The 23,387-nt window shown below is 39.2% G+C and overlaps 3 protein-coding genes and 1 long non-coding RNA gene across 6 annotated transcripts; 2 read left to right on the forward strand and 2 right to left on the reverse strand.

Annotated features, from left to right (window-relative positions):
• Positions 1–17: 17 nt before the first annotated feature.
• LOC119549170 (electron transfer flavoprotein subunit alpha, mitochondrial) lies at positions 18–1,968 on the reverse strand. Of its 2 annotated transcripts, none has more exons than XM_037856969.1 (4): positions 1,879–1,968; positions 1,751–1,810; positions 1,521–1,661; positions 18–980 (listed from the first exon to the last, which is right to left on the reverse strand). In XM_037856969.1, the coding sequence occupies exons 1-4, from the start codon at positions 1,957–1,959 to the stop codon at positions 171–173; spliced, it is 1,092 nt and encodes a 363-aa protein (XP_037712897.1). In that variant the 5' UTR covers positions 1,960–1,968; the 3' UTR covers positions 18–170. The 2 variants fall into 2 exon arrangements, with proteins under 2 accessions (XP_037712897.1, XP_037712898.1); XM_037856970.1 differs by having other exon boundaries at positions 1,751–1,811; positions 1,884–1,949.
• On the forward strand, positions 1,918–2,882 carry LOC119549176. Its single transcript, XR_005219388.1, has 2 exons — positions 1,918–2,540; positions 2,593–2,882. It is a non-coding gene; the product is annotated as an uncharacterized LOC119549176 (long non-coding RNA).
• A 376-nt stretch (positions 2,883–3,258) lies between these two features.
• LOC119551831 (RNA/RNP complex-1-interacting phosphatase) lies at positions 3,259–7,682 on the forward strand. Of its 2 annotated transcripts, none has more exons than XM_037861399.1 (7): positions 3,259–3,417; positions 3,509–3,584; positions 3,965–4,164; positions 4,302–4,348; positions 6,540–6,647; positions 6,722–6,961; positions 7,235–7,682. In XM_037861399.1, the coding sequence occupies exons 1-7, from the start codon at positions 3,395–3,397 to the stop codon at positions 7,588–7,590; spliced, it is 1,050 nt and encodes a 349-aa protein (XP_037717327.1). In that variant the 5' UTR covers positions 3,259–3,394; the 3' UTR covers positions 7,591–7,682. The 2 variants fall into 2 exon arrangements, with proteins under 2 accessions (XP_037717327.1, XP_037717328.1); XM_037861400.1 differs by having other exon boundaries at positions 7,180–7,318.
• A 5,299-nt stretch (positions 7,683–12,981) lies between these two features.
• On the reverse strand, positions 12,982–14,784 carry LOC119549756. The gene has a single exon (XM_037858000.1). It carries the CDS (start codon positions 14,782–14,784, stop codon positions 12,982–12,984), a length of 1,803 nt encoding a protein of 600 aa, XP_037713928.1.
• Positions 14,785–23,387: the final 8,603 nt, after the last annotated feature.

Raw genomic sequence — 23,387 nt, forward strand, 5'->3', positions numbered from 1 at the left:
CGGACAAGACTGCACAATCTGTACATAGAATAGGTCTTCGGCTTGTTTTATTACAAAATTTGAGAGGAAAATTGTCCGCGGACTTATGTAAAAATTCAAATAAATGCAACAGTTATCAATTCAACGGTACATAATCGTATCTTTATGCTACAACACGTGACAATCTCGCCTTACAACTTTCCAGTTAGTTCTGGCACAGCCTTGAATAGATCAGCCACGATTCCAATATCGGCGACCTGGAAGATGGGAGCCTCGGGATCCTTGTTGATGGCCACAATCGTCTTGGAGTCCTTCATGCCAGCCAAGTGCTGGATAGCGCCGGAGATGCCCACGGCGATGTACAGCTCGGGAGCCACAATCTTTCCGGTCTGACCGATTTGCAGATCGTTGGGCACAAAGCCAGCATCCACTGCAGCACGAGAGGCACCCACAGCAGCGCCAAACTTATCGGCCAGATCGTACAGCAGCTTGAAGTTATCTCCGGACTTCAGACCCCTTCCTCCAGAAACGATAACCTTGGCTCCGGCCAACTCTGGGCGGTCGGATTTGGTCAGCTCCTGGGACACGAATTCCGACAGGCTACTGGCATAATCTCCAGCTGGGGCCTGCTCGACGGCTCCACTTCCGCCGCTGGTGGCTGCTGGCGGGAAGTTGGTACTCCTCACAGTGATCACCTTAACGGCATCCTTGGACTTCAGGGTGAGGATGGCATTTCCGGCGTAGATGGTGCGCACAAAGGTATCCTCCGATTTGACATCAATGATCTCCGAAATGGGCGACACATCCAGTTTGGCCGCCACGCGGGGCAGCACGTTCTTGCCAAAAGCCGAAGCACCTGCCAGGATGTGGGTGAACTTGAACTGGGATTGGGCGGCCAGGACCAAGGGAGTCAGCGATTCCGCGGTGAAACCCTTGAAGGCAGCGTTCTCGGCCACCAGAACTTTGGTCACGCCTTCAACTTTGGAAAGAGCCTCGGAAGCCTGGAACATACGAGGGGTTATATTATTAGAGCATTTACTAATTAAATATTTTGTGAAATGAGGGTGGTTCAATATTATAATTTTTAAATATTAGTTATTCTTAAAAAATAAATCTTAATTAGATCTAGAAAATAAAAATTTGCAAGGATAGGCGAAGACTACGGTTAGGAACATAAAAGACAGCAACTAAATATATACGTTTTTACGGCTGGTGGTAATGCTATAACTCTGGCTGTTTATGAATTGGTCAATTGTCATGTCAACTTTTTTACTTATTTTAAAAGTCGTTTTTAGGACAAAAGGTTTCATATACATTAGTAAGGTAAAAATCGTTATTTCCAATATTTCTAACAAAACAAAGGCATTTATATAACTTTTTGCCGGCATATTTCCTTTTTGATCAGAGAAAACTTGGGATGGAGTCCTAAAACTTGTAGTACGCAACCAGATATTAAACCTATAGCTTAGATTGATAGCTGTTTGTCTTTATGACATCTCGCCATATGGAACCACCCTTATGTGAGACTTTTTGGGACTTACGGGTCCGCATTTTGTGCCTGCCACCAGAACTGTGACGTCACCACCGATCTTCTTGGCCGCAGATATAGTATTCAGGGTAATTGGATTGAGAGCCTCGTTATTATGCTCGGCCACCACCAAAGTGCTCTTGCATCGCTGCAGCTGCAATTTGAAAATAATATCAATTGTTATTTAATTTTCAGCCATCAGCGCCTGCGCCTTTTTATCTTTTCTATTATTTTCCAACTTACGAGGCTGCTGCGCATCAGAGTCCGCGTATTGCTGGCAAACATTTTGGATACTATACAGAGCTGCCCACGGAATACACAAATATTGTTTGATTAATTAAAGTCTATTAATGTTTTATTTAAACTATTACCTCGGCTGCAAAATCACAGAAAAGTCCAAAGGTTTCCTGAAGATTCAAGCGTTTGCCGTTTTTTAGCACATTTTGGCACATACACAACAGCTGTTAGTTAACAGACGTTCGCTGTTATCACTGGATGCTTTTAACAGTATAAACTGAAACCAAAATGTGACTTATATTTTGTTGAAAATTTGGTTACTAACGTGCTAAAATATTAAAAACATTATAAATCCACATCCATATTATAAAAACATAAATTCACAAGTCTTAATTAAGCTACCTTACATGGAAATATGTCCTAGTGTCACATGAAAGGGTAAAGGTAGGATTGAATAGGTTGGTTCGGGGGTTATCACATTCTGATAAGGTGCTTGCACCTATACGTGATCAAAAAAATTTTACTTAAATTATGTTGAATATTTGGCTACTAACGTGCTAAAATATTAAAAACATTATAAATCCACATCCATATTATTAAAACAAAAATTCACAAATGCTTCTTAAGCTACCTTGCATGGAAATATTTCCAAGTGTCACATTAATAGGTCAAAGAAGGATTTCGTTCGGGGTTATCACATTCTGATAAGGCACCTGTGCGTGATCAAGAGGTGTATAGCAGACGGTCTTTGAAATCACCATCCAGTTTCAAAATAAAAATCAATATGAAATTACTGGTGAGTGAATGTTCCGTTAAAAGAGTTGCAAACTTAAGTGATTTATATTTAGATCGTCCTGTTCGCCTTGATAGCAGTTGCTTATGCGCGCTATTATTACAGCTATGAATCTGAAAGTTATGAGAGTGGCAGCTACGAAGTTTGTTATTGTTATTACCGAGGGAGGAGGGATGTACACAAAATTCGAAAGCGGTGCGCTTCAAGCCGTTGCAATCCATTTGGGTAGGAGGGTAAAGTACACAAGAATATTCAAAGAAAATACGTACATATTTTATGTGTTCAAAAAATTGTATTTGTACATATCTTTGATCCTAATAAATATGTTATATTTGAGTTTTTAAATTTATGAATTTTAAGTTGGATTTGGCTGGAGTTGGAACGATGGAAGATAACAAGAAAGTAAGGTTCAAGGCTATAAGGTTGTGATCCGGTTGCGCCCGCTTTGTGGAGACGGTAAGATGATAAGGCGTTATAATCTCTATCAAGAGTTGGCTTTTGTCAATACTGTAATTATCAAATTACAATATTTGGGACAGAATCAGCCGTACGAGGTATACCTGAACTCTAGGGGTGGGATATATATAGACTAACAAGGATGTTGTAAATTGAAGAAATTTGAGTAAATCATTGAAAAGATGAATTGTAACTTATTCCCTTACCAGCCCCTTAAAAATAACAGCGAATAGTCACAGGCTGGGTAACAGTGTCATCTCTACAGCATATGTTACTTTTGCGAGATCTGGCAACTCTCGAAACAAGCATTTTTATTACAACACATTATCCGAAATTTTTAACAAAATTTTAAAATTCCTGTTTGTAATTGAGGTAGAATTAGTTGGAAAACAGACTAAATAATGTCCAAAGCCATACCAGAACGGTGAGTACAGTTCGGTGATGCAAGACAACGGATATTCCAGGAAAACCCCATTTTTTCTGGTTTATTTATGTTTTTGTTTCGCGAATTACAGATGGTTGAATTATAAACCTATTGGCGAGCGTGTTCCTGGTACTCGCTTTATAGCATTCAAGGTGCCGCTGCATCAGGTGAGTTCATAATATCCCCCGCCCATCAGATCCGAGGTGGGAGATCCAAGAAACCGGTTGACAGGAGAGCCCATTGATGGATGTTGAAAACCCAGGACAGGACCACCGACTTTGCGAGGCCCTCTAAAAATATGAATAACAACGGACGACGACGAAATTTGTGCATTGTAATTATGCATAAAAGTGGCAACTGGAACATGGACCCCACATGAATATTAAATTAAATTGTTTTTGCTTAATTAAATAACGCCACGGATCCTTGGTCTTTATTAATTGCCTGCCCTCTGGGCATTTTGCATAAATTGAGCAATTTCCAGCCGCCCATTGTAATGCTCTGTATGTCCCTTGTGTATTTACTCTGCTTCCTTTTTTTTTTGCAGCATGTCAACGCCAGAGTGGAGGAGCATCTCCGCCTGGCGCCCGAATCACTGCTGGAATCTGTTCCCGATCTGGGCCTCATCATCGACCTGACCAACACGAACCGATACTACCATCCCAGTGCCATGATCGACAACGATGTGCGTCACCAGAAGCTGATGATACCCGGTAAACAGACGCCGTCACGAAAACTCGCCGAAAAGTAATTATAACTATACCTTACTATAACTAACTTATTTGCTGGCATATTTATTAGCGCAACAAATTGCTTTAGATTTGCTTTAAGAGCCTTTTAGATACATACTTCAAATGATCAAAATACCTCTCATATCATTTCAGATTTTGTGATTTTGTGGCCGACTTCCTTAAGAGCAATGCGGATAATGGTGAGTGCTGACAAATCATCCCACACATCATGATCTTTGGGACACGCTGCCGTGAGAAACGCTTTCCCGCGAACAATGCAGATCCAGATGCATATCTGTCCACACAATTAGAGCCGCAAAATATGCAAACAAATCGTATCAAAGGGGGGCACCCGCAATTACCACGTATCCTAATACCTGGCTGCACTGCCTCCAGAGATTCCTATCAGCCGGCAAGCGCACAGCAAACATGGCTCAAAGCGGTGAAATGTGCTCGCGGCCAAGTGCCTGGCAAGAGAAATACTCTATTTAACCCTTTAACAGCCAACTGGCGCACAGATGTGGGCGCGCACACACTCAATCAGTCAGTTAGTCAGTCAGCCAGTCAGTTTTTTGGCCTTTGAGGAGAGCCCGAGGTTGGGGCTGTCTGCCAGTCGGGAGCCGGGCAAACAAATCACTTACGGAGCACGGAGCTTAGTCATGCGCGAGTGGGGAAAAGGCATTTCCAATTATGCACAAAGGCATGCGAAACCATCCGCAGGCCGCTTTTCATTTATATTTTTCTAAAATTGAAAGACGGGAACATGAAGACAGTGAAAAAGATGTAAGACGTCCAGTCAAGTTCAAAGTTCTGTTGATATCAGAGGATTTTGTACAACATTAACTCATTTCATATTATTTTTCTTAAACTTAATTTCCAATTTTAAGCAAACAATTTATTAGATGCCTAGCATACCGATATTTCTATTGTTAAACGTAAGGAAATGGACATGTTTAGGGTATCCAAACTTCCATAGGCTACTCGATTTTAGGATAAAGTGGGCGCGCATGTACGCCTAATGTTTTGCAGGCACTTTCATCTTGCGCTAATGTATGTGCGAACCGATTTGGATTACAATATGCAAAAATGCCAGCAAGAATGCCCTAGGAGACTCGGATGTCTTCTTAGGGCTTAATTAAAACACGATCTGGCGCCGCGGAAAGTCGCGTAGAGCAAGCAAACAATAAATAAATACACGAAGGCTGCCAACATATTTACAACGAAACAAATCAGGAAAATAAGTCAAATCCGAGGTGGTCGCAACTTGTCAACGGCCAATGAGGCAGCAGAGGCTCGAAAACAAGGCAAAGTCGTTGTCTCAGCACAGTGGGAAAATCAAAAGATTTAAAATAAATAAATTATATAAAATACTCAGCACATATTTCAAGAAACTTAAGCAAAAAACTTCAATTCAGCTTAACTTAAATATTTAAGAATCGTAATTTAAATGTAGTATGAAATTTCAATAATTTTTGCTAGTAATTTTTAAGTTCAAAAAATTTGTGTTTCCATGTTAAAGTCTGTCTGAATTTATTTGGAGACCATAGTTTAATTTATTCTTTATTTTCCAATTATATAATTGTTCCTAAATATGTTAAACAAATCCCACTGTTCCTGGCATTTTGACAAGGATGCGCCGCGCGTTCTCGTAATTTAATTTTGTTTTTCGATTTGCCTGTAAGTTGGCTTAAATGCAAGCCAAACATGACGTACTGACTGACTGGCAGCTTCGTACGCTGCCAATGACCAGGGAATCCAACAACCAGGCCAAAGCCAAGCCAAAAGCCAAGCCGAAACCCAAAGCACCCGCATAGTGCACAAAGGCTGGCCACCGCGACCTGGTGGGTTGTCCCCATGCCCCTGCCCCTCTGGAAACCCCTCGCAGATCCCTCCTGCTGACATGTTTTTGTGAAATTTATAGCCAATGTTATTATTGGCAGAGCGCGCTGTTTTCTAGATTTAGCTCAGGTCGCTTCTGCTTTTATGCCAAATTGCCAGGCCGGTTTTTCTGTTGCGGTCTCGCTGCGTGGGTGTTACCAAATGGGCGTGGAGCGGGATTTGGAGGGTTCGGTGCTGGGGAGAGGGACATTCCTGTGGCCGTGTTTGCAATGAAATTTGTAGCAATTTGCAGCAACATGCGGCATTGCAAAGAGGCTGTGGCACTGCTTCTAAACGGGAAAGAAATATCACCAAAATGGGTTAGCAGCCTGCACTTTTTTTTTGCTAAGGCGGATTAAGTAACATAAAGCAGGCAAATTAAAGTTATATGGTTCTATTTAATTTCACATTTAAAAAATACCACGATGCAAGTTTATCAATATTTCATTTTATCAGGAAAAGATTAAAATTATGTATTTACAATTCCAAATTTCTGTTTTCTTAACCATACAGACAAACTTATTGGAGTCCACTGCACGCATGGAGTAAATCGAACTGGTTACCTGATCTGTTACTTCATGATATCCGTTATGAAGAAGTCCCCCGAGGAGGCGATAAAGAGTGCGTAGGATTCTGGGGTTTATCTTTATCCGACCATATAGTTTAATCATTCAAACCCTATATATGATCCGCAGACTTTGCTGCAGCCCGTGGACACGAAATCGAGCGACCGAATTACTTGAAGTCCTTGAATAAGCTTTCGGATCAAGAGGCGAATAAGAATCGTTCTCTTTCAAAAGAGTCCAGTATAGAGGACGGTCACAATGGGTATGGGTATAACAGCAGATACGACGCCAATAGGGTATATAAAGCTTACCGTCAGCAAGATAGCCACTACCAAAGAGGTGGAGGGTATCACCAAAAATCTTACTACAGTACGTATTATTCATTTCATTTAATCTAACTACAGTACATATGCTAACAGTAGTACATAATTAAGAATACCCTTATTCCTTTCTTAAATTTAATTCAATATTTTGTGTTATTTTGATTGTATTTTGTGTTTTATACGCAATAACTTACCATAACTCACATTTAAAATATTTTCGCAGATATTTTAAGTTTTTATATGGAATATAAATTATTTTTATAGAATAGATTTAAAATGAAGAATTACAATACAAGTGCTGGGTATGCTTGAATTTCAGGAGACAAGAACTACAGAGCTCCTGACAGCAGTAACTGGCGAAGCGGAAATTTCACAAATTATTCAAATCATTCAAGAAACAACCAGTGGAACCATCAGGATCATCAAAGCTACTATAAAAACAGCAGAGATCACAGCACAGACTGGCGAAAGGTCAATAATTACAAGAATGACTGGTCTTATTCCCGCAACCATCGACAGGGTCAAGAGTATCACCAAGACCGGTATCAAAACAATAGATCAGCAGGTGGCTATCATCAACAGAACTCGAGAGGCTATAAACAGAATCATTATCAAAATTACCAACGAGACGATACGAGAAGAAACAGCAGACGTAACTACGAGTATGAGGAGTAGCTTTATAGTTTGAAGTAAACAATTTTATATTGTAGAAAATCCCTAAACTAGATTGTAATAAATTTCCAATGGCACCTTGAGCAATTTGTAAATTGTTGCTGATTACATGCCACACCAAGTACAACAATTAAAATTCATTTGCAACACGGCCAAGTTAAGACCACATTATGGTAGTTAACAAGCAATCGGCTCAGATCGTGTGAAGATACAATAAGAGTCGACAAAAATTTGCATCTCGATAAGCGAGGAGAGCGCGTGAAATTCCAGGAAATTCGTGATCATCATGGCAAGCGGTGCCGGAGGGCCAGCTCCTGTGTCAAAACAAATGTCAGGATGGCCCGGCAAAACGCTTAATATGCACAGTGGGTGTAATCAGTGGGCGATATTAAAAAGTTTATAGTAAGGTGAACATAGTAACACTATTTTTTGGGTTTTTACAGAGGAATACTAAGAGCATTTTCTAATATTATTTGTTTTATGTTTAATAAATAGTAGTCGCTCATTAAAATATTAAAAGCAATTGTTAGTTTGCATTTTAACTAAAATGTATAAATTTAATAGTTTCAGTTTATATTGCTTCTTTTTAATTTACCCCATAGTAACGTTTTTTTTTAAGTACCTGTCACGTTGACGGCTTCTGATCGATTCATTATTTCGTCATGGTGGTCAAATGTCAACTTATTAGCATAAATGCTGCTGCTGTCGCCTCCGCCCATCGCCTCTTTTTCGTTTTTGAAACCCTCGGGTTCCGATATCGGCGCTTTATCTTTGTGCAATCTTATCGGGGCCGCACGATCAACGATTGTCATTATGGTCGAGGGTCTGGACCTCGGACAGCGACAAATCGTTGGCCATTACAATGGCCTGGGTGATGGAACTGGACGAGAAGGATCGGGATGTGGTTACGGAACCAAGGATCGAATCGATCGGTTGGGATCTGATCTGACTGCCCGATAAACGCCTGTTGTGTGGCATGTGGCGTAAAGTTGTTTGTTGCGCTTAATTGGACAGCGTTTCATTTCGCGGCTGTTCGGTTGTTGGGTTGGCTTGCTTCCTTTATTCACTCTTTATTTTTAGCCTCTGACTGACCCATAGACACGGCCAAATGGCATCCAGCGAAAGTGCCATCAAACGCTTCAGGGGATGTCCAAAAATCTTTATTCGATTATTGGCAGGACGCTTTTTTCTTGGAAATATACTGGGTTGATTGGGGATAAAAAACAGGATGATGAAGCTTCAATCGGTGAAATTAAAATAATTGTAGAATGGATTTCACTTTAATACGTATCTAAAGTTTCACCAAAATTTTTAAGACGACAACTGCATATATAATCCCTAAAGCAGGCGTACAAATCATGATGACTTTAGCTGGTCAATGATTTGAAATCGTGTTCTTATTAGGGCAAAAACAAACGTATGTAAATGGTAATATTATTATTTAAATTAACATAGCTTAAAGTCTGTTTAGAGTCAAAGACTTTTGGGGTATTCTTCATAAAATAATTATTAATTAATTACTCCAAAAGTTAAGTAATTTTAAAATTGAGTGCACCTAAATTTAAAGCTATTAAATAAAAATATCAGGAATCTAAGCCTTTCTGGAAATAGTTTACATGATTTTCGACCAAATCAGGCCTGTCAGTAAATTGTTTGAAATTTTATTTTTAAGTTCACATAATTTTAAATTCTTTCGCACATTAAATACGTTTTTTAAAGTTTTTCATCCTTGTTTTGTCAAGGGTTTTTCTACATTAGTTGGCATCCAAAAAAAAATGAGCAACATTTTAAAATATAAAGTTCCCTTCTCACAAGTCCCACTTAATATCCCTGATTTTTATGTGGGTCTTCTGGTCATGCCGACGACATGGACGTACCTCCGCCCCCTTTGCTGCCATAAATTGCTGAATCAACCAAAAATTGCCAATTGTCAGTTGCGTGTGCGGTTTATTTTTGTTGCCTCCAACGAGCACACAAATTTTTTCATATTTTTTTCTCGTTCGTTTTGTTTAGTTTATGACCACGAAAGGAAAGACGGCTGGAAAGTGTTGCCAATTTCCACCGACTGTGCCGGACTTGGGGCCATTTATCTTAGCATAACTTGGAGCGCGATAATTGCATTCCACGGAGTTGGCCAAGATCGAGGAGCGAGGCCACTTTGAAGTTCGGCACGGACAATTAGGCATGGCCCATAAATTGCCATCGCATATGTGGCGATGCGGCGGAAAAAAAAGGAAGCACGGCATTGATTTAAATAATAGTGTTTAACTTAGCAACCAACCCCTGAAAATGGTAGAGGCTTGAAACGCCAGCGATGCAGCGACAATTACCTGGCCATTTCAATTAGCCAGCTTACAAAGAGAAAAAAACAATAGGTGGGGCCGAATCCATCGAGTCAATCAGATATCGATATCAATGCCGGACCAGTCCAAGCTCTCAATTGTTGTCGAGGCCCATTGTCTGCTCCTCGCAGGTGATTTACGGTGTCGCCCTGTCTGGCTGATAAAAAAGTTGACGGATCAGGAGCAGACACATTGAAATGGGCGTTCGGAAAAGTGTGGTAACAGGTGAAAGGAAGCGAACCTGTGCCACCGGGATTAAAGTGCATATAAGACTTGGCAAAAAATAGAATACACGAGGGAAATAATCAAAAGTTCCCTGTTTTAAATCAAGGTTTTCCCTTAAACGTGGCTTAAAACTTTTTTTTTTATTTTATACAAGTTATATGAATACCTTTAATTTAAGAACAGAGGAGGCAACTTGGTAGAACTCGCAGAAATTGCTAAGGTCTTACCTATTATCAGTTTTAAATTAATAAGAACTAAGTTTATATATTCTAAAACAAAAATGGTATAACATATTATTACTTGAACTTGGTGGTATAATATATATATATTTTTCTTAGCTTTAACAAATTAAAGCCAATATATATTATTTAAATTAATATTTATATAAAAAAGTGCGCTGGAAAATAATATAATATATAAATTAATTTATATATATTATTAAACTGCTATTTCATCTGTTTCTTTTTTAATATAGATAAAATAAATAAATTTAACATCGTGAGGTAACGCAGTACAAAGTAAATGATGGCAAAACCGTGAATTTCCTTTACTTACCCTCAATCGAAAGGCGATTTCAGGGGACTCCTGCAACACTTGCCATTTATCGCCCTACGCAATCTTAATTAAAAGCCGCCCCCAGATTAAAACAAATGTTTACTTTAAAGCCGATACGGATCGAGCAATCACGAAATCGATTCAGTTCGATTCGATTCGATTCGAAGAGCGTTGAAAACACACGAATTGGGCAATTAAAGCGGCTGAAGGGCGAGACTTTATCGTTGATTTTTGCGATATGGATGCGAGGCACGCACATGACCCTCCCACTCATTAAGAGGAGTCCTACAAACCGGGATATAAACTGGTTGGCAACTCCATTGTCTGGAAACTGTGCCACACACAGCAAACAATGAGGTACAAATAAATGGTATACCAATCTCAATGTAACCTTCTTATATAGATTGTACTTACTACTGACTTAATTTTCATATTTTGAAATCAAACACTCAATAAAATTTTAAAGTTCGAATTAACTTTTTAGTTGAGCTGTCATTATGATATAAATATATATACAATTTTGATGTACATTTTTCTTTACATTAAATAAGTACTAATAATTAGGTTAATAGGAAAATATATTAAAATAAAAAAAAAAAACACATTTATTATTTGAAAACAGGTCAAATTTGTTTAGTTATTTTAAAAAATAGCCTACCAAAATCGAACTTATAATTTGTTGTGGACCCTTTTCTTGGAGTGCACAGATAGCCCATCATTTGGCTGAACTAAAAAGTGGTGTCCCAAATCAGCCGACTTATCTTCTGTTGAAACTCCCACTGAGTGCATTCCAGGCCATCCATACTTATCCTTGGCTATTGCAACTCCTTTCTATTTTTTTTACTTGGCCATGGCGCCGTGGCATAAACTTTATTGTCGCCACATTGCTGCTGCATACTTAATGGCGCCACAGCGACAAAACACACGAAAAATGTGCCATGTTAGTGTCAACGAACTTTAAAATGCCCTGCTCCGAAGAAAATCCACCCACTCAGGGGGGCGGAATTTTACCCACTCTTCTCGCCGTCCAGAAAATTCCATTTTCGGCAAATATTTGTGCAAGTCAGCTCCATTTTGGGACAAGTCACCCCTTACTTCTCGGCCTGATTCTTATTTTTCTGTTATCATTCGGACTGCATACAATGGGCTGGGCAAATTGCTTAGAGACTTGGCTGGCAAATGTTTTGGAAATATCTCAAGTGCTATTTATTTTGAAGGGTTCCAGGCCAGGGTGGTTTCCATTTGGTGGTTTTATGGGGTGCCTGTGGGTGGATTTTTGGATACTGCCCAAAGCTGCGAGGCAAATTGGTCAGATAAGCATTGTCATAAAAATTGGATCTTATAGCTCACCTGGCTTTTGTTGGTTGGATGATTTTTTCTACTGAAAATCTGTCTTTGGGAGTCAATTTTTTATATATATCTAATACATATTATGTATATACCTAGAGTTTACACTACAAGAAAGAAAAACAATGTTTGGTTCAAATGTAAAATTTAGTTGTTCTTTATTTTCCACCAAGTTTGTGGGCAAAAGATATTATTATTGTGTTAGAACAAGAAAAGGCACAACATCAAGATCTTAAAAGCAAAAAAATAGCGTTAAAATAATTTTATTTGCATTTCGTATTCCTATTCCTTATTTTCTAGGTCAAAACTTCGATTCCAAAGCTCGATAATGCCAAAGAGTAACCCAGAGCCAAAGAAATCGTTGGCATTAAAAAATAGTTCAGGCCAAGAAGTTTCGCCTCCAAGTGCTCTGTGATGGGAGTGTTTAGATATTCCTGAAAAACTGCATCCTCTGCCATTTTATTCAAAAGGCCGCTCTCAAATCCATGGAACTAGGCCTTACTAAGATGATGTTTAAGGAACCACTTTCTGCTTTTGGGAAAACCGGCAAACAAAAATCCAAAGTCGATGGCTATCCGCCGAAACCTAAGCCCTAAGAATGAATGTTATGGTGGGTTTAATAATATTTAAAAAGCAGTTAAGAGTTAGTATAGTGTTCGTATTAATACAACTTAATTATTCCCTAAAACATTATTGTGCAAAATACTTGTTATACCTTATAATGTCAATTTGAACATTATAGAACAAGAAAGATTATTTGGTTAAGGACTATTTTTGATCTGGAAATTATTTTCTTTAAGAACCTCTTTTGCTAACCTTTTCAATTTTCAGAGCAAGGACTGGTAAATAAATTTAAGTAACAGCTTTACAACATCAAAATTGTAAGAAAATACGCAAAGCAGACATCACAACATCAATCAGTCACTCAACCGACATCAACATAACCGCCTCCTGGGCAACCGGTACTCGTTCCCATCTTCATCTTGCATCCCAGGAATCCCTTCATGCGCCAGGCCGTCATCTCGATGACAAAACTCAAAAGGGCCAGGATGTAGCCGAGGGCCAGAGCGATTGCCGGCATAACGAAATAATCCACATCCAGCGGCTGGGCCTCCATATGCTCCGTGATGAGAAAGTTTACATAGCCCACGCGAACCGCCTCGTAGTCGGCATCCAAGGCCAGTTTCCTTGTAAGACCGCTCTCGAAGGCCCAGTACCAGGCGTGGCTCAAATGGTGCTTCAGAAACCATCTCTTCCGCATCGGGATGCCAGTGTAAAGGAACGAAAAGTCGATCGAAATCCTCAAGAGTTTTGGGTGCTTCAGGAACTGCTGTGCATAGTCGTATAGGGCCATTCGATCCGAGAACAGTATATAGGCATAATCCTGATCGAAGCGATTTCTATGCTCCAAGAGAGTATTAAAACTGACCGGTTCCATAATGGGAGCAAGTATCTTCGGTATGTTGTATTTGGCGAATATAATCTGATCGTACGGGTCCACCATTAGGGTTATATTACTTTCTACCAATGCCTCAAAAGTATCGATTTGCTTTTCGAAAACCTCCGAGATCAACATACTTTTTAGCAATGCCAGATACTCGGTGGAGTAGACAAATCCAGCTATGAACAGCACTCCGAAGAGAATGTACCTCTCCTTACCGTGAAGCTCTTTTAAGTAGAATCCACTGAATAGAAGTGAGCTGAAGACCTCGAGAAGATGTTTGCTAAAGTCCCATTTACCACTTCTTAGCCAGTGTATTAAGCTCAGAAAGTTTACCACCAGCATTACGTAAGCGGCCAAACAAAGCCACACACTCAATTGAAATGGAGCCGTTAGATATCGATAGGAGTGTAGGGGTTTTGCATGGGTCACGAAAACATTCGCCGAGGCTATCCTGAATCCATGGGTTAAGCTGAAGGCCGCGGGATTTGCTGCCAGGGCATCGCCACACACATCCACCGATTCATTGCGCAAATGTAATGTACAATTTCCAGGAGAATTACTCGGCGTGAGAACTGGCACAAAGCTGCCATTCCTTGAGGCAATAAAAGCCCGTACAAACCTCATGTAGAACCCAGCAAATACCCTCTCACCCCAGCGATTCTCGTAGAGCATAGAGCGCGGAACGTTATTGTAGGCTGCAACCCGAACCGGATAGCCATATATGTTTCTAAACGATCCCCTAATGGATATATAATGCTTTATGGAAGTTTCCTCTATCAGCAGCTCGGGAAATATGAGTTTGTGATATAGTTGTTCATCATAGGAGGTATAGAATAGCAAATTCGCGTAACCTTGCTGCCACAGGTGCCTTACAAAATTTAACCACTTGGTTTCCCTTTTCAGATATACGGGACCATCTATGATCAAAATATATTCAGCCTGTTGAAAATGCAAGTCCAAAGCGTGAAAGAAATCATAGGGTGGTTCTTCATTGCCCAAGATCATAAAGAGTTTGTTATCAGCTCCTAAATTAAACTCAAGTTCGGTGACGTTAAAGGATTTAATTGAGCTGAAGATCATCAGGTTAACGGGTGGCATATGTCGGAGATACTTGATCTCGTATTCATGTAGTATATCTGTTCGGTTGCAGTACAAAAAGTTTGTGGAGATGAGAAGACGCTTGTTTAGCTCGTTTATAATACTGTTAAGGCCTTGAGTCCTTATAAAAGAGATAGCAATAACTAGCAGAAGTATCAGAAGTTTTGAAGATTGTTGAAGGATCATCTGAAAGATACATAGAGGGTATAGACACTTGAATGGTTTGTCAGGCAGAGATTTAGAATGGGAAGATGTAGATGAATATCTGAATAAATTAAGTGATAGGTTATGGATAGATTTAAAATGATTTAGTCATACAAATTAGTTGTGATTCTGACACTCAGTTTCAAACTGCAAACATTCATAAAACATTTTGAATAATTTGGTTAAGTTCTACTATTCAAAGAGAAAAGTACAGATAAAAATATCAAAGTATGGAGTCACTAAAGTATTTTTTTGAATTTATCACTCTCTGGAGTAGTATTATGTATTCATCAAATTAATTTACACCTTCAGAGTTACGATTACATCTGTTAAAATTCAATTTTTCGGCAGTCACGATCACTTCCGCCTTTGTCCAGTTCTTTTCGCAGTCTCGAACTCAATTAGCACCGACGATTGGTATGAATATACATGGATGTACTTTGTCTAATCGATTGCCCAACCTTATTGCTTATAAATATTCCATTCCACCTGATTGAGTCTGGGGCAATTAACACTCCAACACGATCCCACCCACGCATCCTCGGCGGCAATTGGGGCACTCTACTGGTACATTATGATTTACTGGTATTTACGAGTATATTTAGCTTATCCATTCTCATGCGCGTGCAAAATTGGGACTGATCGTGTCAATATTTTCGCGCAGAGACAAAGGAGCAGTCATGGGAAGCGGCTGCCATCACAAAACCGGCGAGTGAATGGAAAATCACAAAGTCTGCATCGCCATTTTCTCTCTATCTAAATATAGCAGATCCATTCTGGCGCCCATCCAATCAGAGATCAGTGGGGAAATCCCCTTCTATGTATATGCTTGCGCTCTTCTGATTTGTGGCGCCTGATTAACGGTTGTCAGACATTGTAATGGCTAACTACTGTATCTTTTGGGATCCGCATGACCGACGTGGTTAAGGCCTGTGAGTAGGGTTGGCCAACTGACGCGCTGAGATGCGTGCTGAATGCCCATGCCCATGCCAAACGGACATCTGGTGGGAATTGAATTTGAATAAGCCGGCTCTTGAGCCCGTTCAGTGGGTCAATGTTCGGGTGGTCTTCGCGAAAGTGGTAATTAGCGATGGCTAATTATAACGGAACAAGGTGAAGGATCTCTGAGAATAACAACCTGTCAGCCAGTTTACTTTGGCGTTGATTTCTGGCGTTCTGGTTCCGTTTAAATACACGTCAAAATAAAATATCTCGAGTTAAAAAGAGCAGTGTTTAAAAAACATATCAAGGTTGCAATGATGTGTTTTATACGCTCAAAAAAAAAACAACAAATTAGGATTCTTAGTTTCTTTAAAATATTCTAAGGTGGTTTTAAAAATTAGGTGTTCAGTATCTTCTTTTGATCCATTTTATTGTAATGATATTCTTTATTGAACTTTTCTAATCATCTGTTTTTGAATATTAATACCTCTTTAATCATCTTATTTGTTAATAAGTATACTGATGTGGTAAATCATTTAAATCATGTACTGTTTGTGTTTATAACCTCCATTAACTATTCTTTTATAAATATACGTATATTCATAAGTTTTCAATTAGTTTTTCCATTCTCCTTCCATTTAAGTTCTTATATATGACTTCTCTGCGTTTTCCCACTCCTCGCTTCGGGCTTTCTCAGATGACTCATACGCACAGTAGTCCACCGACCCATTCCACTGGCAATAAAGAGCAAATAATTAATAAGATAAGAAAAAGCACTTGCACGACCGCAAATCCAGCCCGGGGCTGAAGGTCAAACTAATAATGATTTAGATAATCAAAGAGTGGCAGAAACCAAGGAGCTGGGGCCCAGAGCCCCAGAGTACCAGACCAACTGCAATGCGAAGCACTTGAACCTGTTGCTACCACCGAAGGACCCCAAAGGCATCTGATTCTGCTGATGAAAACCAAACAAAACGATCGGGGAGCGCCGTCGCGGATGCTTCACTGTGCTCCAGTGCAGACTGTAGAGACGGCAGAGTCTGTAAAGTCGGCTCATCCAGCCGGCCAGACCATAAATACCAAAGGGTTACGCCTATTTTTACACGCAGCCGAGTGCATTTCCTCGTACTTGGGCCATGAGCGCACAAATATTAAAACGATGCGACGTGACAGATTACAAAACGTTTGACACCAGCGCCAAAGCCGCCAAGATGATGCCCCCAAAAAGACGAGTGAGAAGACGAAGAAGAAGGGGTCCAGAAGACGGGGGCCCAGAAGAGGGAGCTGCAGAAGAAGCTCGGGCAGATGAAGCTCGAGCGGAGGCCAAAACTGCAACTGCAGTCAAGCAGCAGCCACTTGCCACACGACGATGACGAAGACGAGCATGCTGATGCACAGTGGGCAAAAGTCACACAGAAATCGGAGGAAAGTTGTTTAAAAACGGTAACAAATACTAGCTTTGGCCAGTTCAAGTTTGCATTACATATTATAAATACATAACACTAAATATTAAACAACGAGATATTAATTAAAAAATTGGTATATTTCATCTTATTTTTAGTTTTGGCAGCTAAAGGTCCAGCTAGATAGTCCCCGATCACCAGGTATTTTTATCCTGATCAGGGTATACATTTAAAAAAGGTATTAAAATACCCAAAATTAAAAAAAAAAGCGGAGTTATAGGATCGTCAATACGGTCAACAAATAAAATAGAAAAATATATTTAAATTAGGTAGTTCTACAATTCCGGTAGAAGGTGTACTCTTCTTAAATTAAAATTAACAAAAACTTTGTAGTTTAAAAACTTTATTTACAACCGAAAAGCTAGCTAGTAAATAAAATTACAATATAGTACTCTCTTTAACTCTAGGAGTAACGGGTATATACTCTTATAGTTAAAGGGAATACTATATTGAATTTTTATTTACTATTTGGCATTCTTCTAAGCGGAAAGATAATCATATATTTAGGATTACATGACAATGATGGTTTATATTCCATAATCCATATCCGTAGAAGTCATTTTGCAAAGTCGTACATTGTTTATGCTTTTAAATTTGTTCTTTACATATTAATGTTATTTTTTATGGAATAAAAGTGTGACCATCTACTTTTTTTTATAGCTAAGAGTGGCTGTAGTTTTATAGAAAGCATTTTAATATGTGTGAGCTTGCTTTTTGTTGTATCTTTATGGAAGGTCACAGTCAACCAAACCCTATAAACACCAAACCACTGTGCATTGTTGCAGTCACGAGTTTGGCTACCACAGCGTGCACCACCAAGCGAAAAGATTAAATTGCCTTCAGGCCATGGCTCCTCGACTGCAACTGGGAACCTGGAACTGGACTGGGATGGCTGAAGATGAAGATGAAGGTGGGTATGGGGCAAGGGTCTATGGGTATTTTGGACAAGAAGGGAATGTCGGAGGAGCTCCGTGGAGAGCGCGCGTCACAAATTAATTCGCTGATGGCGAGCCTGTGTTGGGCTGTGCTGGTCTTGTTCAGTTCTGGCCAGATCGGCATGATTCCCACAGTAGTCCCTTTTATTTGTGGAGTGCTCTTGAGGATCTGCTCCTGCTTGTCTAGTTCACCTGCAACGGAGCAGCGGTTAAATGCGGAGGCCGTATCTGTGTTTGTTTGCATCAGTATCTGCGTCTGCTGCTGCGTCTGCCACTCGTGAGTTATGTCAGTCAGTCAGACAGAACAGAACGGACTGGACCAAAACCAGACCAGAGGTCCTCTCTTCCACTTGAGCTCGCAATTTTTCTAATTCACATCCCAGGAATCCCAGAACCGAGCATCCAGAATCCAGAATCGAGTATCCGAGAACCGAGAGTCTCGCAGCGAGCGCATAGCGTAATTGACTTGGAAGTTATGAACCTTTAAATGTGGGATCCCAGGATCCTCAGTCGAAACCATGGTCATGTAATTTTAATTTTCTCACTTGATTGCCCCGCAAAGACGGCCAGCCGATTGCCATTCATATGGCCATTGGCTCCTGAACTTGGTTAACTTGGCTAACTGGATGGCCAGATGCTATATGCAGTCGCACTTCAAGCTGAGTTGATTAGTTTGCCAGGTGGGGGCGGTTTTCGATGCTGAAAGATCATCGTTATCATTGGGAAAGGAGAGAGGAAAAGAGTTACCATTCCGCCTTTGGGACTTAAATGATAAAAGACAAACAGTTTAACAAATTGTTTGATTTAAAAACTTAAAAAAAGACTTCTTTCTATAACTCATTTATGACTTTACTCATAATCTTATTGTTTAAAAGACCTTTATTAAGAGAGAAAGTGAAAAAACAGTTGTTTATAAGTCATTTATTTGTCATATTTTAAGTTTAAACTAGATAGTATTAAAGTACATTTTAAATAACATGATTTAAAGTTTAAAGGCCAACCGAAATTATATAGAATGTGCCAAATGAACTAAACGAATTCTGCGAAACCGGAACTAGTTCTCTATAATTGGGTGGGTTTTTTATCAGATCCGGATAGATCTTAACTTTCCTAAAATTTCGCACCTTATCTTTCTTTTCTCTTCACATTCTTATAAAAAAAATGCAAAAATCTCGTTAGATTTGGTTATAGTCACTAAACCTTTGCACACCTGTTCTCTATATTTGCTTTCGGTGCTAATTACCTTTAATGCCAAAAAGTTTGGAGCGAAGTTCCCATGTCAGTAATCAGAGTTCACTAATTAGAAGAGGAATGCCAGACTTTTTTGCGGGAACAAATACTAATTTGAGTTAAATATCAGATGGAGTCACAGCGCGACATTCGTCAGCTCGAGATTTATGCGGTTTTCAAGCTTTGGGCATTCGGTTAGTGGGGTATTTATAAGCGCGAAGAGATTTTATAATCCGGTGTCGTTGGCTGTGGCACTTCGCACTTGTGCGAAAATTATTAATGCAAAGCCCCGAATATTTCATTCAGCGTTTTCAGGCATTTTTGGGCATCTTGGCCCACAGCAGCTGCCAGTGCTTTTGGAGCTATTGGCTCAATGAATTATGAGCCCGCTTCTTATGAGCATGCAAACAGCATCGAAGTTGTGGGTGTTATGCGTTGTCCGGTTAATGAAAATGTTTGGCTTTAACTCGGGTTTTTGTTATTTTCGGTCTACTCGGAATGTGTGTATTTTCACCCGCCTCTGTTTCTGTTTGTAGGTGGGAAACATCAATTTATTGCGCATCAAATTACAAGAGGCGATCAAAATATTTGCCCGAGGCATCTCAGCATTGCCATCAGCATGTTCATCACGGTCTGGTGGCATCTTTGACTTAATGGCCTTGTAATGAAGCGACTAGTAAGCTAATGGCCATTGTTGGAGGTGTATATTACAACATATTTAGATGCAAACTAGGAAGTGTCTCATTTTTGGACAGGTTGAGATATCTCCGAGCTATGTTTGGAAATAACTTTCGTATGTCTTGTGAAAAGCGTACATGGTAAGCAAGAAAGAAATCAATAATCTGATAGCTAGAATGGTTAGCAATAAAAACTAAGAATGTTTTACATTTATTTTTTATAAAATGTGTAAGATATAGGAATTTCTTATTTTAATATAACTAGTTTCCTTTACTTAATTTTACTAATTAAATATTTGGATAACAATCTAATCAAATATTTAATCATTTTGTGTTATATAAGGCTTTAAAATTGTAATTTGCACTTGTTTAATATTTGTAATTTGTTCAGTCGTCTTTAGTGCTTAGCCTGAAAGCTGTTAATTAGTAAGTTTATAACCTCTTTGGTGAGGTTTATAATTTTTTACGTTGATACTTTCACATTTTGACACTGATTTTAGGCGATACCCAACATTTAAGATCCCAATTTTGAACTGTCCTACTTCAGCCAAATCTACTTCAATAAGTTTCTAATAAAATCATTTTACCTGGTCATTTCGACGGAGGAGAATCCCTTTGTTAGTGCGAAAACCGCTCGCCAATTAGCAAGGCATTTAGAAACACATTAACCTCTTCGCCTTGGCCTTAACCTTTCGCCAAAAGAGCGTTAATTCGCAGCGAAAATATTAAAAACGCAAATCTCGATTTGATGATGCTGATTCACAGAAGTCGTAAAATGTCATAAATATAACGTATATAGACTGGCGCCAAACCGCCAGCTCCAAATTAAAAAGGCTATGTGATTTTACCAATTTTGGGGCACACGCGTCTCCTCTCACTTATTTTTTGGTTTGCATAATCTCGGATTTTATTTTAATACTTGTGGGAAATGACAAACATGAGCACATTTATTTGACCAATTTTTTATAATTCAAATTTTGGTAACTTAAAGCTATTTTTGTCTTGTGATTTTTACGCAGATATCCGTTAATTGACATTTATACATTTGTATATTTATGTAAATTTCTTCAAGTCACAAAACATCATTGTTTTCACATTGGGAGTTCTCACTTTAAAGCTGGGGTGATTGTTAATTATTTGCTCAAATACACGTGTTTCAGGTGCGGAACTCAGGCCCTGACAAATTTCGAAATTTGTCAGCCTGTTTGATTAGAAATTTTTGGGAAAGTGAAATGAACCATCCCTTGCAAATTCAAAATTTTACATTCTATAGGGGTAACTCGTTTGTTATCTCAAGGGATCAGCAATTGTCTGAGGTCTTCACTGTGTACACTTCATTTGTTAACATTTGCCAAGCTGCTTTGATCGGAATTAAGGATCTAGGAACTTCAACAGATCTTTGGGTTCCATTCAACCCCCTTTCCCAGATCGATCAGAAGTCAGCCACGCGTTAATGTTAACAGAAGTTCCGATCACTTTCACTTAAAATGTAAACTCAATGAGGCCCAACGCATAAATTATGGGAAAATGATCACTGGGGTGAGTGAAAATTGTGTGGAAAAGGGGGTTGTCTACATTTTCATTAACGAAACTCTTGTTAGTGACCAATTCGACTCGACAGTTGGCCAGTTCCGAAGAAGACGAAATACGGGTGCCCCTTTTTCGGTAATTAAAAACGGGTTCCCATACCAACAAAACCGAAAACAAATGTATTGCACATTTTGGGGTTTAATTGAATTTGCTGCACACGAAAGCAAACAAAACTGGAGACAATAAAGGAGATATTTCATACGATATGAGAAGCGGTAAATTGGGGGACCCTCGGGCATCGAAAGAGAGTTCCGTCGATTGATCATGTGTTATCCTGCGGAGCTGCACTGTCCAGCAACCTTAACCCATCAGCAACACCATCGGCGTTGAAAGGTTAACTCTGCACCACTTCACGTCCAGAGACAATCGCTTACAGTTCCCTGGAACGCGGAGATTGCTACGCTTTTAATACCCTATAATTTATGGGGATTATTACATGTTTTTAAATTGTTTGAAAATTTAACAGATCTTGAGAAATATGTAAAGTATTAAAAAAAACTTTTTAAACTATAGAAATAGGTTTCAAGACTTATTTTAAGAAATATATTTCTAAAAAGATTTGGTTTGATAACCAAGATATAATATTTAAGAGAAACAAAATTGCATTTTTTTTATAACTATTTCTTTAAAAATATTAGGTTCAATTATACCTGTTATTGTCTTAGAAAAATATAAAATAAACAAATTATGGCTTATATTGCCTTGAAAAATAAACGCTTAACTTTATTAACTGCCTTGTAAATAATACTGCTTCAAAACAAGAACGTCTCAAATTTAAAAATAGTATTTAATATTTTGTGAGATATAAAGACCAATAAATGTTGAAAAATCTTTGACAAAAGGGCATCCAATAATGTCATACATCAATCCCACATATTTCGCATTTGCCTCCTTTTGTGCTTTACTTATATATTTTTTGCAGATCGTTTTTTACCAACGCCCACCGTTGGCTTTATTTTACCTTTGGGCCGCTCTTGTTGTTGGTTTTTTCGCGTTTATCAGTTGAGATCAGGCGGCGGTGGTTCGGCTTTAGGTTTAAGTTTATCCTGTCTGCCTGTGGTTTTGGTAGTTTCGTTTCTTCTCTTTTTTGGGGCAGTGAATTTTAATTAAAATATTTCTCAGGGTTTTTATTTTCTCCCTGCTTGGAGGGGCTAAACTCCCGCCTGGGCAAGACAAAAAAGGGGGAATTGTCTCTCGGTCGTGAGTGTGACACATTTGCATCAGATATGACAAGCTCGTCTCGGAAGGACACCCACAGACTCATAAATCAGAGTAGCGCGTTTTGCTTGGAAAAACAAGTTGAGAAAAAAAAGCAACAACCCAAAATTGACTTGTCAGGACACCTGACATCCTCATAAATATTTGAATTCGTTTTCTTTGTTTTCCGCACTCGTGAAGATTTCACACATTTTTCTCGTTTTGCCATTTTTTCACTTTGACGCGACATGGCGCCACTGCCTTTTATGCCCCGCTGTGTTGGCCAAAAAAAATAAAATAAGGACCGCATTGGCACTAGAAGAATCCTATCTATGATTATGCAGTTATGGCTACGTGGAATTCTCTGTGCGGTTGGATATATTTTTATTCGATAATCACAATCTGGGTGGGACGACTGAAGTACCTTGACCAGCCGAAGAGGTGACCTGTAAGAAGAAGATATTTTATATATATAAATAGTTCAAAAATATGTTCGCACGTTTTAGTGCTTATCAATTGGTCTATTTTTTGAGTGCCTAACCACTTGAGAC

This window comes from Drosophila subpulchrella, chromosome 2R (assembly GCF_014743375.2).
Source record: "Drosophila subpulchrella strain 33 F10 #4 breed RU33 chromosome 2R, RU_Dsub_v1.1 Primary Assembly, whole genome shotgun sequence".
NCBI lineage: Eukaryota > Metazoa > Arthropoda > Insecta > Diptera > Drosophilidae > Drosophila > Drosophila subpulchrella.